General features: G+C 30.7%; 1 protein-coding gene across 1 annotated transcript in view; it reads left to right on the top strand.

The window, feature by feature from the left end:
• Positions 1–14,422, top strand: part of LanB2 (laminin subunit gamma-1) — a 74,382-nt gene that overhangs the window by 8,905 nt on the left and 51,055 nt on the right. Inside the window, exon 2 of the mRNA XM_087163671.1 lies at positions 4,623–4,924. Coding sequence (XP_087019797.1) covers positions 4,623–4,924 — 302 coding nt within the window. The remainder of the gene's footprint in view (positions 1–4,622; positions 4,925–14,422) is intronic.

The following is a 14,422-nucleotide window of genomic DNA, read 5'->3' as shown; positions in this document are numbered from 1 at the left end:
ACATGACCTGCCCGTCCTAAGGCTCCTATACTATCAGAGCTGACCTATCAAGCAATATTGGAGCAAACAAGTTCGCAAGTTAACGTTATTTTAGTATTCGTTATGTTATTACAGAGATGCCAACTGCTGCGGACAAGCCAAAATAATTTAAAAAATGGTAAATAACTACAAAGTAAATTTTGCAAATAGTTGACAATATTTGCTTGCTTTTAAAAATGTAAAGCATGTTATAAGTACTGTAAAGTGGTGAATTATTTGAGCCTACGCATTGTTAAGAAATAGTGGAGGATTAAAATCTACTAAATCGAACTTAAGGAACCAAGAAATACAATTAATAAACTACCACTTGAAAATATTTATTCGATGTGCTTATGTTAGCTCTTTGCTCCAACAATAAATGATAAGTCGGCCTGTCTAATTCAGGGGTTTTAGCCCGTCCGGTCACAACGGTAAATAACTACAAACTATATTTGCAAAGATTAGACAGATTTTGCTAGTTTATTAAGAGGTTTAGTATGACATATTAAGTGGTGAATTATATAGGTAGAAATAGTGGTGGATAAAAATATACTTAATTGAATTTATTAAACCAAGAATCACAATTGATAAACTACCACTTTAAAATATATATTTGCAGTCGGGAGTAAGTTGGCATCTCTGCGTACATAAATAAAACTATTTTTGTGTGTCCTATATAGCATTAATTTCTTCAAACCATTTTAGTAACGATAATAAGATAAAAATATTAAAAATTTACTCGAGTTATGAGCTTCTAATAGTCTTGGCTTCGCCGGTGACCCCCATTGCTCTATGAACAAACTCAGCCCCGTTCACCGGTGACCCCCATGGCATTCAACGTGTTAAGTGGCATTTTAGATTCACAGGTACGTTTTAGGTGCCTATTCTAGAGTACACATCTGCCACATAAGTCTACACTCTTTTAAATATTAGTTTAAATTTTTCCAACAATTTAACTAGAAATAAAAGAAAGACTAACCACATGTACTTGATTGTAATTCATGAGATCATATAGCACTTTGATTACTTATTTTGATTACTCATGCTTGTTTGTTTATCTGTGGATCTTCATAACAATTATGAAAACGTTAAACTATATTTTACATTATTACACTAAACATTACTTTTGGATTATTATTGTCTGTTTGTTTTTCTGGTGGGTACGGTTTAGGGAGCTGGTGGTATGAATTAAGGCGGACTGGTTTCCTAATTCGTACCACTTGCATACCTTGCAAAAATAATAAATTTTTATTACTCACTACAGAAATATTATTACCAAAAAATAATGTAAGTAGCTGAATATATGTATTTTATTGTTAAAATATTACAAAGGTAATTTTTAGAGATAAAAGTTAGAATGTGATAAGTGGTACAAATATGGCCAGCTCTCATCTACTTGATTTTTATTTTAATATATTTAAATTGAAAATTGACTACCTATTACATTTAAAAAGTTTAAACATGCATCAGTTTAACATGCATACAGTTTAAACAGAGCTAGATGCCTACAAGGAAAATGAAGTACTAGAAATTACCAGAGGTCAAATTTCGGTCGAAAAAGGTGATGCTCTACTGATGTCCTCTTCTCCCTTGTGATGCCGGTTATGTTGAATTGATGCTGATTATCCTGAACTTTACAAGGTGAGTGATACAGATTTTGATCTCGTCAGATTCTGGAGTAGGGAGAGATAATACTGTCAACTAGCTATTTTGATGTCTGGATTTTGAGCCCGCCATTTTGTTTTTTCAAGTCATGCCGTATCATAAAACAGCTCGTGGTGGAAAGGTCTCATTCTCTGGTCGTAATTCACCGTCGCATTGCAAAGAATCCACGTCATTAGAAGAAATCATTGCTATCTGTGGGATATCGAAAAAATACTTTCCACCAGTTGAACATGAACATATTGACGATCTCGTAGAGTTTTACACTCAGTTTGATACAGAAGAGCTGATTCGTTTAGATAAATTATTTAGCAAACTGCTCATTCAAATAAGATCAAGTTACCCTGGAGAGTACGAATACAATTACTTCCTAAAACTGACAAATGCAGCTTATCACGTCAGATGGAAGAGGAAAATTCAAGCAGAAGAAAACAAGGAGATGAATAAAAAATCCATGCAAGTCGAATCAATAATGACTGAAACTAATCCAAGCACTGGCGACATAACCATGGAAAATAAAGATGAAAACCTGAATACAACACCAAATACAGAAACTGACACGGACATCAATATCAACAATAATACAGAACCACCAGCAAAGAAAAGAAAAAAGAAGAAAAAGCAAAATGCAGTCAAAACAATTGTAGATAACTCTACACTCATGTCTACAAACAGCTGTCCTTCTTCTAGCCAACATAACTCAACACATGACGTCACTATCTTGCCGACAGCAAAACCTAAGGAGGATATCGACAAAGTACGGGATCCGCCCAGCAAACCTGAAATAACACCGCAAGGTAGATTTATTAAGATTTTGGTCCGTGGTCTGCCTGTGGACTTCGATACAGATGCCATCAATACAGAATTACAGAAAAACAACGTTGAATCCTTTAAAATTGTGCAGTTTAAGAAGAGAATGGGAGAGGCCTATCGGCTCCTTCCACTCTATCTCATAATCCTAACATCAACGGCGAATCACCAAAGAATTTTCGAAGTCAACAACATACAGCAGATTCCGATCAAAATCGAAAGATTTCGAGGAGGTCGAGGACTTACACAATGTTACAACTGTCAAAATTATGGACATACGCAAAGCCACTGCAATGCGCCTGCAAGGTGTGTAAAATGCGCTGAAAACCACAGGTCTCATGAATGCAACAAAGACAGAACAACACCTCCAAAATGTTGTAATTGTTACAAAAACCACACAGCCAACTATACTGGGTGCGAGCCCCGCCCCAGCAGAAGGAGCCCTCGAGCAACATCAAATTCAACGCCTAAACTTGCTCACCGATTAGTGTCATTAATCAAAGAATTACAGGAATTGCTCAAAAATGAAGAAGTGCTACGTCTTCTGCGGGATATCATCGGGGAAACATTTCAATCACAGTGAGTTCCATTTTTATTTCCAAGACTCTCAAGTTAAATTCACTGAACTTTTCACAGTAGACTTTTACTTATGTTAAATTAAATTACGTCAAATTTTATTTTCTGAAAATATAGCCAATTAATGCATATGTATTTATCAACTTATGCACGTTAAATTCTTTTGCAAAATAAAATTGTATTTAAGGAACAATATTTCTCTAATAAAATATATTTACTGCATTTTCTCCAAATATGTTATTTTATCATGAATCAGGATAATTTATCTATATTCATCAATTATGTTCTTCATTTTTCAAAAATCGATTATTGTACATATCAAATCATGTTTTATCTTTATTTTTAATTTAAGTCTACAATCAATATTTCTAGTGTTAAGTAAAAACGTCAATTTGTCATATAAATTTTTTTCATTGTTTTATTATTTCACAAGCAAACGGCTTGATTTTTTTTATGGCTACCACAATGTATTCGAATGAACTTCAATGTATGTCATAATTAAATATGTGCTAGTTAAAATATAGAAATTTAATTAGTGAAATATGTATCAATTTATGTTAATATTTATTTATGTCAACTTATGTATATATATGTCAAATTATGTTTATATTTATATATATCAACTTAGATTCGATGAATCAGATATTGAAATGTTATATTTACTCAAGCAAAGTGCTTGTTTTTCTATTAGCTACCACATCGACTGCTAAATTCAAAATGTTATTACTATAAATTTTCCGTAAATTTCTAGATGTATGGGATAGGGGCCACTAAGAGGCCCAGGTGCCCAATTTTTGTAAATAAAAGTAAAAAAGTAAGTTTAAACATACAAGGGCTATTTATTTGGTTGTGTTTTAAATGTTGTCTTAATGTCAATGAAATGAATGCTTACAATGTCTTGTAAATTGGCATTTTATTGCCATCGGAGAAAAACTAATTTGAAAAACGCGAAAGCTGGCAAGTATTCAAGCAATTCTTTTACTTACTTTATTTACAAAAATTGGGCACCTGGGCAGCGCAGAAGGCCCATATCCCATACATCATGTAATGTAACAGAAAAATTATAATAAAAAACAGTTTGAGTTCAGCAGTCTATGGGGTGGCTGGTACTGCAAACAACTCTAGAGACTCCTAACTATTTGAAGCTGTTGCGAATTATTTTTTGGTACTGAAAGTACGAACAGATTTTTTAAAAAAATTTATTAGAATTTTAAAATTCGAATATATGACCTTAATGTATCTAACTACTTGCGTTTAGTGGTGAACAAAATTCTTTTAAACATAATTTATTAAAATATTATTACGTTGCTTTCTCTTCCAAAAGGAAATATATTTTCTAAAACTACGGAGAATCCGTAGTAGTTGAATAGTCTCTGGAATTCCGTAGGCTGGTGAGCGCAGCGCGGAGTGGGATTTTATAACACTTTATTATTATATTAAGCTTGCTGTTACACATTTTGAGTCCCATTGCTTGCTGATTATTTTTTGCTCAAAATTTTATGTTTAAGCATTCTCAGAGTGTTTAGTATGATCTCATTGTTCTTATTTAATTTCAGGCAAAACTTTTGATATTACCTATGTTCGTCTAAAATTTTATACAAGTCGTCCAGAAAGTTTTGGTATTTATAAAAGAACTATACCCGATGGTGATTGGGTGCCGTATCAGTTTTACAGTGCCACGTGTCAAAGTACTTATGGGTTGAACGACACGTCATATGTTACGTACAGCGATGAAACTAGAGCCCTTTGCACGTCTGAATTTAGTGATATTTCTCCTTTAACCGGTGGCAACGTTGCATTCAGTACTTTGGAAGGTCGTCCATCTGCTTACAATTTCGAAAACAGTCCAGTTTTACAGGTATGTTACTTTTGTTTTTTTAAGTGCCATTTGATATTTTATTTAGCACTGCAGGAATAACAAAAATTATACATTAATTTTGATTGCTATTTAGAAACATCAATTATATTTTATTTTATTCTTTATATACTACTCAGGGGTCTGTTTAGAAGAAATTTGGGTCCGTTAACGGACCCTTCACAAAATTTCTTATCATAAAAACGGACCTTTCACAAAATATTTTAACTTAAAAACGGACCCTTCACAAAATAATTTATCTTTTAATCGGACCCTTCACAAAATTGTTTATCTTCGTTATTGTTTTGTTAGGTAATCGAAAAAAAAAAACCTTCACAGGGAAAAAAAAAGAAAGACGGAAATAAACGAACTAAGTTTTGTCTAAGTTTCGATCAGCAGTATAGGCTAAATACCAAATATTTGTATGTTGCATCTCTATAAATTTTTTTTACAGTGTTGAGCATAATCTTGTATCTATTTCCAATTTAAAAACTCTTTGAAAAAGTTTTATAATAACTGGACCCTATTTGCACAATAGTAACAGCAGGACCCTATTTGCACAAATTCTCAAAAGCAGGACCCTGGTTGAAAGAATGACTTAACGTTTATTTTATATTCACAAATTACGAGTAATTTTTTCACAATTTTACAAAAACAGGACCTTTCACAAAATTTCTGGACAGACCCCAGCTGCTATTTAATTTCTATTACTTTTACATATTTGCTATTTATGCATTGCCTATTTTTAAGAAAGACGGCTCTTATTTTCTGAAAGGAATAAAGTGGCGGTTCAAGTGTTTCCATTGTTAGTAGTTTAGTCTACCATAATTTGTTGATTATATAAATATGTATATTTTTGGTTCTGTAGCAAGCTTTTAGTGTCCGTTTTTTTTTTTTTTTTTTTTTTTTTTTAAAAAAACTGAAGTGGTTTAGAAAGAGAAGTATAAACCACTTAGTATAGCCTTTCTCAACCTTTTTTGGATTACCGTCAGAAAATTTTCTATGTCTCTTCAAAAAATAACACCAAATTTTTTTTTGTCGCATTTGTGTAAGTATTTGATCTTACCTGATTGGGATGTGGTGATTTCAAAACTGAAATTAGTTTGATTCGGAAAGCTTCAGATTTTTTTTAATTATATCTTTTTTGTTTATTTTATATTTTGTCTAAATGTACAGTTAATAAGAAACATAGGTTTATAAACATGCATTGTCTGCCCCTTTGAAAAAAGAAAATTAAGACAGAAAGCATTTGCTCTAAACGTTTCACATCATGAACTGAAACGAACTATTGCTTTCTTTCTACCACTCCCTAGGCAACACCGAATTGGAAACATTCTGTGATTTGTTAGGTAGACCGCTATCAGACTAGAAATTGGCGACTATCTGAAATCTCATGCTAAGAAGAGAGAGATACCATTATTATTCTTCATTACAATTTATTTCTTATATTTAAAAATAGTGGTAGTTAAATTGCTATATGGTTAAGGGTTTTTTATGACCTAGGTACATGCCCAGGGCTTGGAGGAAAGGAAAGGTAGTTAAATTAGATTAGAATTCCATTAAACAATGTTAATCTATATGTTTGTAATAAAAATTTTTTCTGATACTATCAGTCATAAAAACTTATTGTAGTTGGCAGTTGAACGACATGTTTACATACTTGCTAGCTTGTTCTGATTTATCAAAACATTTTCATTTGAATATTTAGGACGGGAGTAAATTCTATGATTTAGCCCTCTATTAAGGGTGGCCAAGTGGTCCGCTTTGTGTAAAAGTTGTCATAAATGGGCAGCAATTAAAAAATCTTGAGGAAGAAAATCATCTTAAAAATATAAATAAAACATAATAATCTGCTGAATAATAATGATCTGAAACCTCATCTTTTGCTAATTCCAGCTTTGAGCTCTCATTTCAGTATCTGTGCGATTCTCTAGGTGCCCATATTCAAAATCAGCCCTATGCCATCAACATCAGCCCTATATCAGAAGCCTCCTCACGGTTTTTTATAAGTAGTCTGCGATAGTTAATGTAATAATATTTTACTACTTTTATTTAAAAAACTTTTCTGATGCGAAGCTTTAAAATTAAAAGTGATAGCCGAAATTGAAAAAAATAACCTCAACGTAATAAATTATGATTTTTATTTTATTTAATGAATGTTTGAGTCCTACAGTAATATTTATTTTTTACAACTTCTATTACGTTTTAAGAACAAGGGTTAATTTTTAAGCCTTACTAGGTTCCAAATTCACCAGAAAAAATGGAATAATAGCGACTCTTTTGTTACGTTTTGTAAGTCTTGACGCCTATAAGAGATTTCTGACACTTATAATTCGACTATGCATATTTTATTTTAATTCTTTTTTTTTTAATGCTCATCGGTTAATTTTTACGTGAAATAATGTTGTTGTTATTTATGGAATAATTCTTGTATTTTGGAGTTCTGAAATTGTCTGGAATGTTTTAAAGCGAGGGCAAATGTTCAAAACAAGTACCTTAGAATTGCAATTTCCATTTACAATTTTTATAAAAAAGGAAAGCGATTTTTTTTCTTCTTTCTCTTCGAGTTCAAACCTAAGTCATTTTGAGACTCACGTTACTATTTCTTACGGACATGACGTCACGTGATCAGCCCTGAATGAAAGATAAAAATGTGATTCTCCCAGAGATAAAAGCTGTGATACTTCGTTACGTAAATTTGGTCCATGGATCATGAGTTGATTGATAAGGTCAAGCTTAACCTTCCACCTCCCTGGTTTTACTTTTTCTTAACTTATTTTAATATTTTCTTTTACAATTTTTTCTCCTTCTTTTTCTACTTTGTGTTACAGATGAAGAGATTTTGTATGACTCATGTAGTGCTTTTAAAGGAGATTCTTCTGCTTTGTGGAAAAATGTTTTCGTTATAAAAGGCAGTGATGTTGTACTAACTTCCTCGAATTTTTTTTTAATAATTTCAGCTTATATTAGGTTCCATTTAAGAAATTACTGATATCTTATAAACGGAAAATTCCAATTATGATATTTCTTTAATGCTCCCAAATTTCTTGGTGTCAGTTTTGTCCTTTTAATTTGCAAATGATCTCCACTAACATTTCTTCTCTTAAAAAAAAAACAATCATGTATATATGTTATAACTCCTGTAGTACATATCTTCGTATTGCAAGGCAATGATCCTATGCTAATTGTGATTTGGATTTTACACAATTCCAGTTGATTTTAGATTCCATTTAAGAAATTACAGATATCTTATGAAAATTTCGGAAAATTCCGATTATGATATTTCTTTAATGCTCCCAAATTTTATCTTTTTAATTTGCAAATGATCTCCACTAATATTTCTTCCCTTAAAAGAAACAAACATGTATATATGTTATAACTCCTGTACATATCTTCGTATTACAAGGCAATGATCCTATGCTAACTATGATTTGGATTTTCCACAAGTCCAGTTGATTTTAGATTCCATTTAAGAAATTACAGATATCTTATAAAAATTTCGGAAAATTCCGATTATGATATTTCTTTAATGCTCCCAAATTTTTTTATGTTAGTTTTGGCCTTTTAATTTGCAAATGATCTCCACTATTTCTTCCCTTAAAAGAAACAATCATGTATATATGTTATAACTCCTGTACATATCATCGTATTACAAGGCAATGATCCTATGCTAACTGTACTTTGAATTTTACACAATTTCTGTTGATTTGAGGTTCCATTTGAGAAATTACAGATACCTTTTAAAAACTAACGGAGAACTCCAATTATCATAATTTTTTAATGTTTCCAAATGTTTTGGTATCAGTTCTATCTTTTTTAATTTTCAAATTAACACCGCTGTCTAATTTTTCCCTTAAGCGGGGCATTTCTTTATATTTAACTTTTATTAACCTTTTATTTAATTTTTATTAACCTTTGTATTAACTTTTGGTAAATGGGATACTTTTTTATTTTATTCCTGCGATTAAAAGCTGGATATGAAAAGGTTTTGCTACCAGAGTTTCTTTTTGCTTTTTCGGGATACAAACCCTCCAGCTGATTATTACTTAAGAGTTCCCAGGTGCCCAATAAAATCAAAACACTAGGACTAGGAACTTAAAAGTCATAAGGGCCGTAAGGCCTCAGACGCCCAGATCCACAACAACGAACGAACAAACGAATTTATGAATCATCGTCATTGGCCTCAATAGGAACGATATATTTAATATTGGCTCGTTAAATTTTTTTTTAAAAATGCATTGTTTGATATTATGATGGGGAAACTAAAAGTAGCTTGGAAAATATAATTTATCACTGAAATAAGTTAACTATATAAACTTATATACACTTTAAATGTTTCATGACCGCACTTATTTTGGCCATAACTCCTGCTACATTTGGTGCTATTTTTTTGTTAATCATAGAATCTTTATTTTTTATTTTTTTGTACGATAACTGCCGTTCAGTTGGTTTAACAGTTGATAATAAATACTTGAAGTTTTTTCATGTTATTTTTAATGGAGTGCCATGTCTCTGATCTATATCGTAGAACAGATTTAACATTAGTTTTGAAAATTCTAATTTTTGCTGAATTGTTGTGTGTGTGTGTGTGTTTTTTTTTTTTTTTTTTTTCAGAATTTATTGAGAATAGCCATCACCTCCTACATCAAGAAGCCTCCACACGGTCTTTTATAAGTAGTCCGAGCAGACTGTTTAAAAAGTGTACCAGTTGTGCGCATGAACCCAAAACCTTTCATAAATGTAATTGAAATTGAGAGAAATTTATCTTATATATTTGAGAATTGAATCTGTAGTGGTTGACAAGTGGATAAGGCAAACCAGTAATAATCATAAATAAAATTAATTTTTAGTCATATATTTGCTACCACTTTCTTATTTTAACTATATTCTGTATTAAGTGACTCGTTCAGTAAGTGGATATCCTTCACAATGGTCTGATCGGACTACCTATGAAAAACCGTGTGGAGGCTTTCAGATATAGGAGGCGTTGCTTAATCTATTTAGTCTATCAGTTCCTCTTTCGTTGTTAATAATACTACCAAGATACGTAAAACTGCTTACCTCCTCTAGTTTATTATTTTCTACGAATATGTCATTTAATAGTTCAGGATTAATTTTCAAAATTTTAGTTTTATTTTAATTTGTAAGATTAGGTATCTCATTTACCTTTCTCTTCTGTAACGGATTGGAAGTGTTTAATTTAATATTCGCATATTATTTCCAACATTAGCAGAATTTCCGTAGTTTAAAAAAAATAGTGTTAGTGTTAGCAAAGGTAATGTATTAATACTTTAATAAATTTGAAGTAAAGGGACTTTGTTCCTCACTGCATACATATAATTTCAAATGGTCATATATTTTAGTTCTAGTAAAAATTCTATTTAATTTAAGCACTTCTGTTTTATTTCACTATCGCTGAAAAAAAAAGTATTTTGCTAAATTTCGAATCGTGCCAGGCTTATCAACCTGTTTTGTTCCGACTTTTTATATTGAAGTTCTACAAAGAGTGATAAAATTAAGCAGCTTACCTGCGTCCTCAAAAAAATAAAAAAACTGCTCTTAAAATTTTTTAATGAACATTCGAAAACTCACCTCTTTTTCTTTCCAATCGTTTATTTATTTTTTTAGAAATTATTTCTGTTAGAGAATCTTTGGGGATTTTAGTTCCAAGAATGTTAAAATGGAAAGGTAATGCTGTGAGCTTTTTAAAATATCCGTATAAAAATTTCACTTCCAGTTTTTAAATTTTTTTTTTTTTTTTTTTATTATAAACTTTTATGAAGGACGCTGGTCTTAAGTACAATACCAGAGATGCCAACATGCTCTGGACAGCGAATAAATATTTTTAAGTGGTTGTTTATTAATTGCGATTCTTGGTTGAATAAATTCAATTCTTTAGATTTTAATCTACTGCTATTTCTAAATAATTCGTAGGCTTATATTATTCACCACTTTATAGTACTTATGTCATGCTATACCTTTTAAAAAGCAAGCAAAAATAGTCAAATATTTGCAAAATTTAATTTGTAGTTATTTACAGTTTTTTAAAATTATTGTGGCGTGTCCGGAGCAGTTCGCATCTCTGCTCCTCTGTTACCTATATGGTGACACCAAAAGCCATGACTTTGAAATTTAAAGTTATTGCATCTTAATAACAGTTCATTATTAGTTGTATAGTGACTTATATTTTAAATAACTATACATTAGATGTGACCATTTAGATATTAATCGAATATCCGTCTATGGATTGGCTGGTGCCGAGATGTAGACAATTATTGGAATAGTGTTAATTAATTAGTAATTAGTGCTTACATTAATTTAAATAACATTTTAAAGTGCTAAAGTTTAAATTTAGGTGACTGCATTCCACTATCAGTCGCTATTTCTTAGATCTAATCATGGATAACATAAATCTTTCATAAATTATGGTGCGTGAGAATGTTTTATTTATCCGAGACCAATGATAATACTGTAACAATTACAATGCCACAATATATAGTTTAGAAAAGAGAATCTACCTCCTTTAACAAGAGTACTGGATTTTGTAGCATACCATGCTAACTGGAATTAGCATTTTATTATTAACCAATGTCTTCACGGAGTTCAAGTAATTATAATCAAAATAAAATACTTAATAAACTGGCATTTAAATGTAAAAGTGGTAGATTCAATTTTTCATTAATTTGAAATATTATATAAATTGTTGCAAATTACATATTAGCAAACTTGCTTTGGTTTATTGAAACATCTTTATTTTATTACGTATGCAATTAAAGTAATAAACACTTAATTACTATTTAAAATTCTAAGGCAGTATTAAGATTTAATTTTTCACACTATTTCTAAAATTAACCATTAACCTCCTTGGCTAAACACATGTAACAAGTTTTTATAGTAAGCCAATAATTAAATAAGAAGTTTAAAAAAAAGTTTTTTTTTTTTTTTTTTGGATGAAGATGCGATGGTAATCTTGTAATCTTCCAAAATTATTATATCTAAATTTTATCCAAATATAATCGAAAACGAAACTTGTGATACCAATCCTGTATAAACACATTGGTGAGAGGCAATTTTACTCATGTCACAGTATACTATTTTGTAATTGAATATGGAAGTAAAGTAAAACATTCTGAATAAACTCCAATAAATTTATTTATATTGAATGGAATGAAATTAAACTTTAGAACATTTGATATCGTGCAAGGGCAATGATTTTTTATTTAGATAAAATAATTTGGATCTTTAATATTAATAATTAACTTGAATGTTACAATTTGAGGAAATAAAAATGATTGGGAAGATCTCAGAAAACTTCATTTTTCTCTCAATCGAACCTTTTTAAATGATAACAATTTAAGAAAAGTATTTGTAAGATACAATTTTTTTAAAAAAATAATAAATAATAAAAATCATAAAATGGAAACGCTATATTTTCTCTCTTGCTCCTGGTCTAGTTTTGAAACATATGCATTTGTCAATCAGCGAGATCCCCTTTTTTTCAAAAATTTATGCCCCCTTTTTATTTAAACGCTCATCCATTGAATTAAGATGGGTGATGCTTCCCGGAGGAATGGTTGTTGCCACTTCGAAAAGAAATGCTTTGGATTCGCCTTTCTTAATTTTTTATCTTCATACGAATAGCGTCTTGGACTTGTATAATTTATGGCCGTGTTCCTGGACATTTTAGATCTCCATTATACTTCAAGCAATAGTGAAATAATGTTACATAAAGTACTTTAAAACTTTGTCAGCATTTAACAAAACAAAAAAAAAAAGAAAACAAAGAAAAGAAAACACTTTTAATATCAGAGATACCGCTTCAGATCAATGGGTACTAGCTTGTCTGGGAAGTAAAGGCGACCTGTGCGCTGTGCGGACCACATTTCCACAATCATACTGTTCGTCTCGAAATTGTAAACCCTTAAGTTCTATAACTTGGATGTTACGAGAATGCTTTACTTTATGAACTCTGATTTAAATGATAACTAAGTTAACCCTAAAGTTCTAAAAGTTTCGTTTTGAATTCTTTTGCAGAAAGCAGTGCATTTGACGTCACTTTTGACGAGAAAAAAGTTGCCAAAATATAGCCAATATATTTTGCCTAGCCAATCTGAATCAATTTTTATCAATGTTTTTAATTTTAATACCTATTAACTTAATGAACTACCATCAAAACAAACCCTATGACCGAGCATGTCATGCAGTCTAAAAGAAACTCGGTCTAAGTCTATTTTTCTTTGTTATCAACCACCCACACTGACTCTTGTTGACAGTTATGTCTCGTCGCTTATGCGTTCCGTTTCCGACTGCTGATATAATTGTTTCATTAGATGCCGAGTCATTTTTTTTCTTCCTTTTTATTCATGTGAAGTCAAGTTATATTAGGCGGAACCATTTTGATGATAGGCAGGATATTATGCAATTGATGTATGCGTGTGTTCTGTTAGACCACCGGGCAATGAAGAATTATTTGATAATTTGAAGTCCTTTTTATTAGTGATTTGTGAAAAAATATGAGTAATGGACAAAAACAAAATAATTGATCAGTAAAATAAATTTCATTTTAAGAAAAAAGTTTGAACTTGCTTAGGTTTTCAAAAGTTTAAATTATTTTTATGGGTGTTTAAGAAACTTTTTTAAATTTATCGAAACGAAGTAAATTGAAAGTAAACCAAAATAATTAAATGCTATATTATGGCCCAAATTCAAACTCCTAAAAGTATCTTGAGTGATCAAAACGCAGTTTTTACATTCGTCCCATTTTGAAAAACTTCTTAAACATCTTAAAAATTAAGCAAATATTAACTACAGCTATAGGTTTTACGGGCCCCGAGCTAAAATTCATCGTGAGATCCTTTTTTCAACACGTTCACGCCGGGGTGAACCACCGGTGGGTCAGGCTAGATTGTCTCATCTTGGCAGCGCACCAGAGTAAAAACTGGTAACAATAAATTTCATTTTTTAGTTTTTTCCGGGAATAATAAAAATTCATAACTACCAATTGTTTTTAACGGATGCAATTTCTATATTGAATTGCTTCTTCGCCGTGATAAATTTCCTTACAGTGAATTGTTGAGAATAGATTAACTCCTCCCGAATATTATCTAATATTGAAATAGTTCTTCGATTAGTATTTTCTCTTTTCCCGTACCAGTATTTTCACTTTTCCCGGCGTGAACGTGTTAAAACACAAAAAGTGGAATGTTCATATTTTACAAGATATTTGCAAATGCCGTTTCTGAACAGTAGTTAATCTTTCGATTCTCACTCGTGATATAAATTTTCATAAACATACTAAATTTATAACTAAGATATGTCTAATTAGTACTTATTTTTTAATGAGATTTTAATGTTCATTGGCTTTTATAATTATTTGAGTTCTAATATGCTAAATTGAGAAAGAAAAAAAAGTGGAATTTTTCAAATATATTTAAAAAAAAAAAAAAACTTTGCAAGTTTTTTTTTATTTTTTATTATAGATAAAATATAAAATTAACAAAC

The sequence above is a fragment of the Parasteatoda tepidariorum genome, chromosome 5 (genome assembly GCF_982258835.1).
Source record: "Parasteatoda tepidariorum strain Cologne lab strain chromosome 5, Ptep-v5.0, whole genome shotgun sequence".
In the NCBI taxonomy this organism is placed as follows: Eukaryota; Metazoa; Arthropoda; class Arachnida; order Araneae; family Theridiidae; genus Parasteatoda; species Parasteatoda tepidariorum.
Note: the sequence above shows the minus strand (reverse complement) of the source record. Positions and strands in the feature narration are given on the sequence as shown.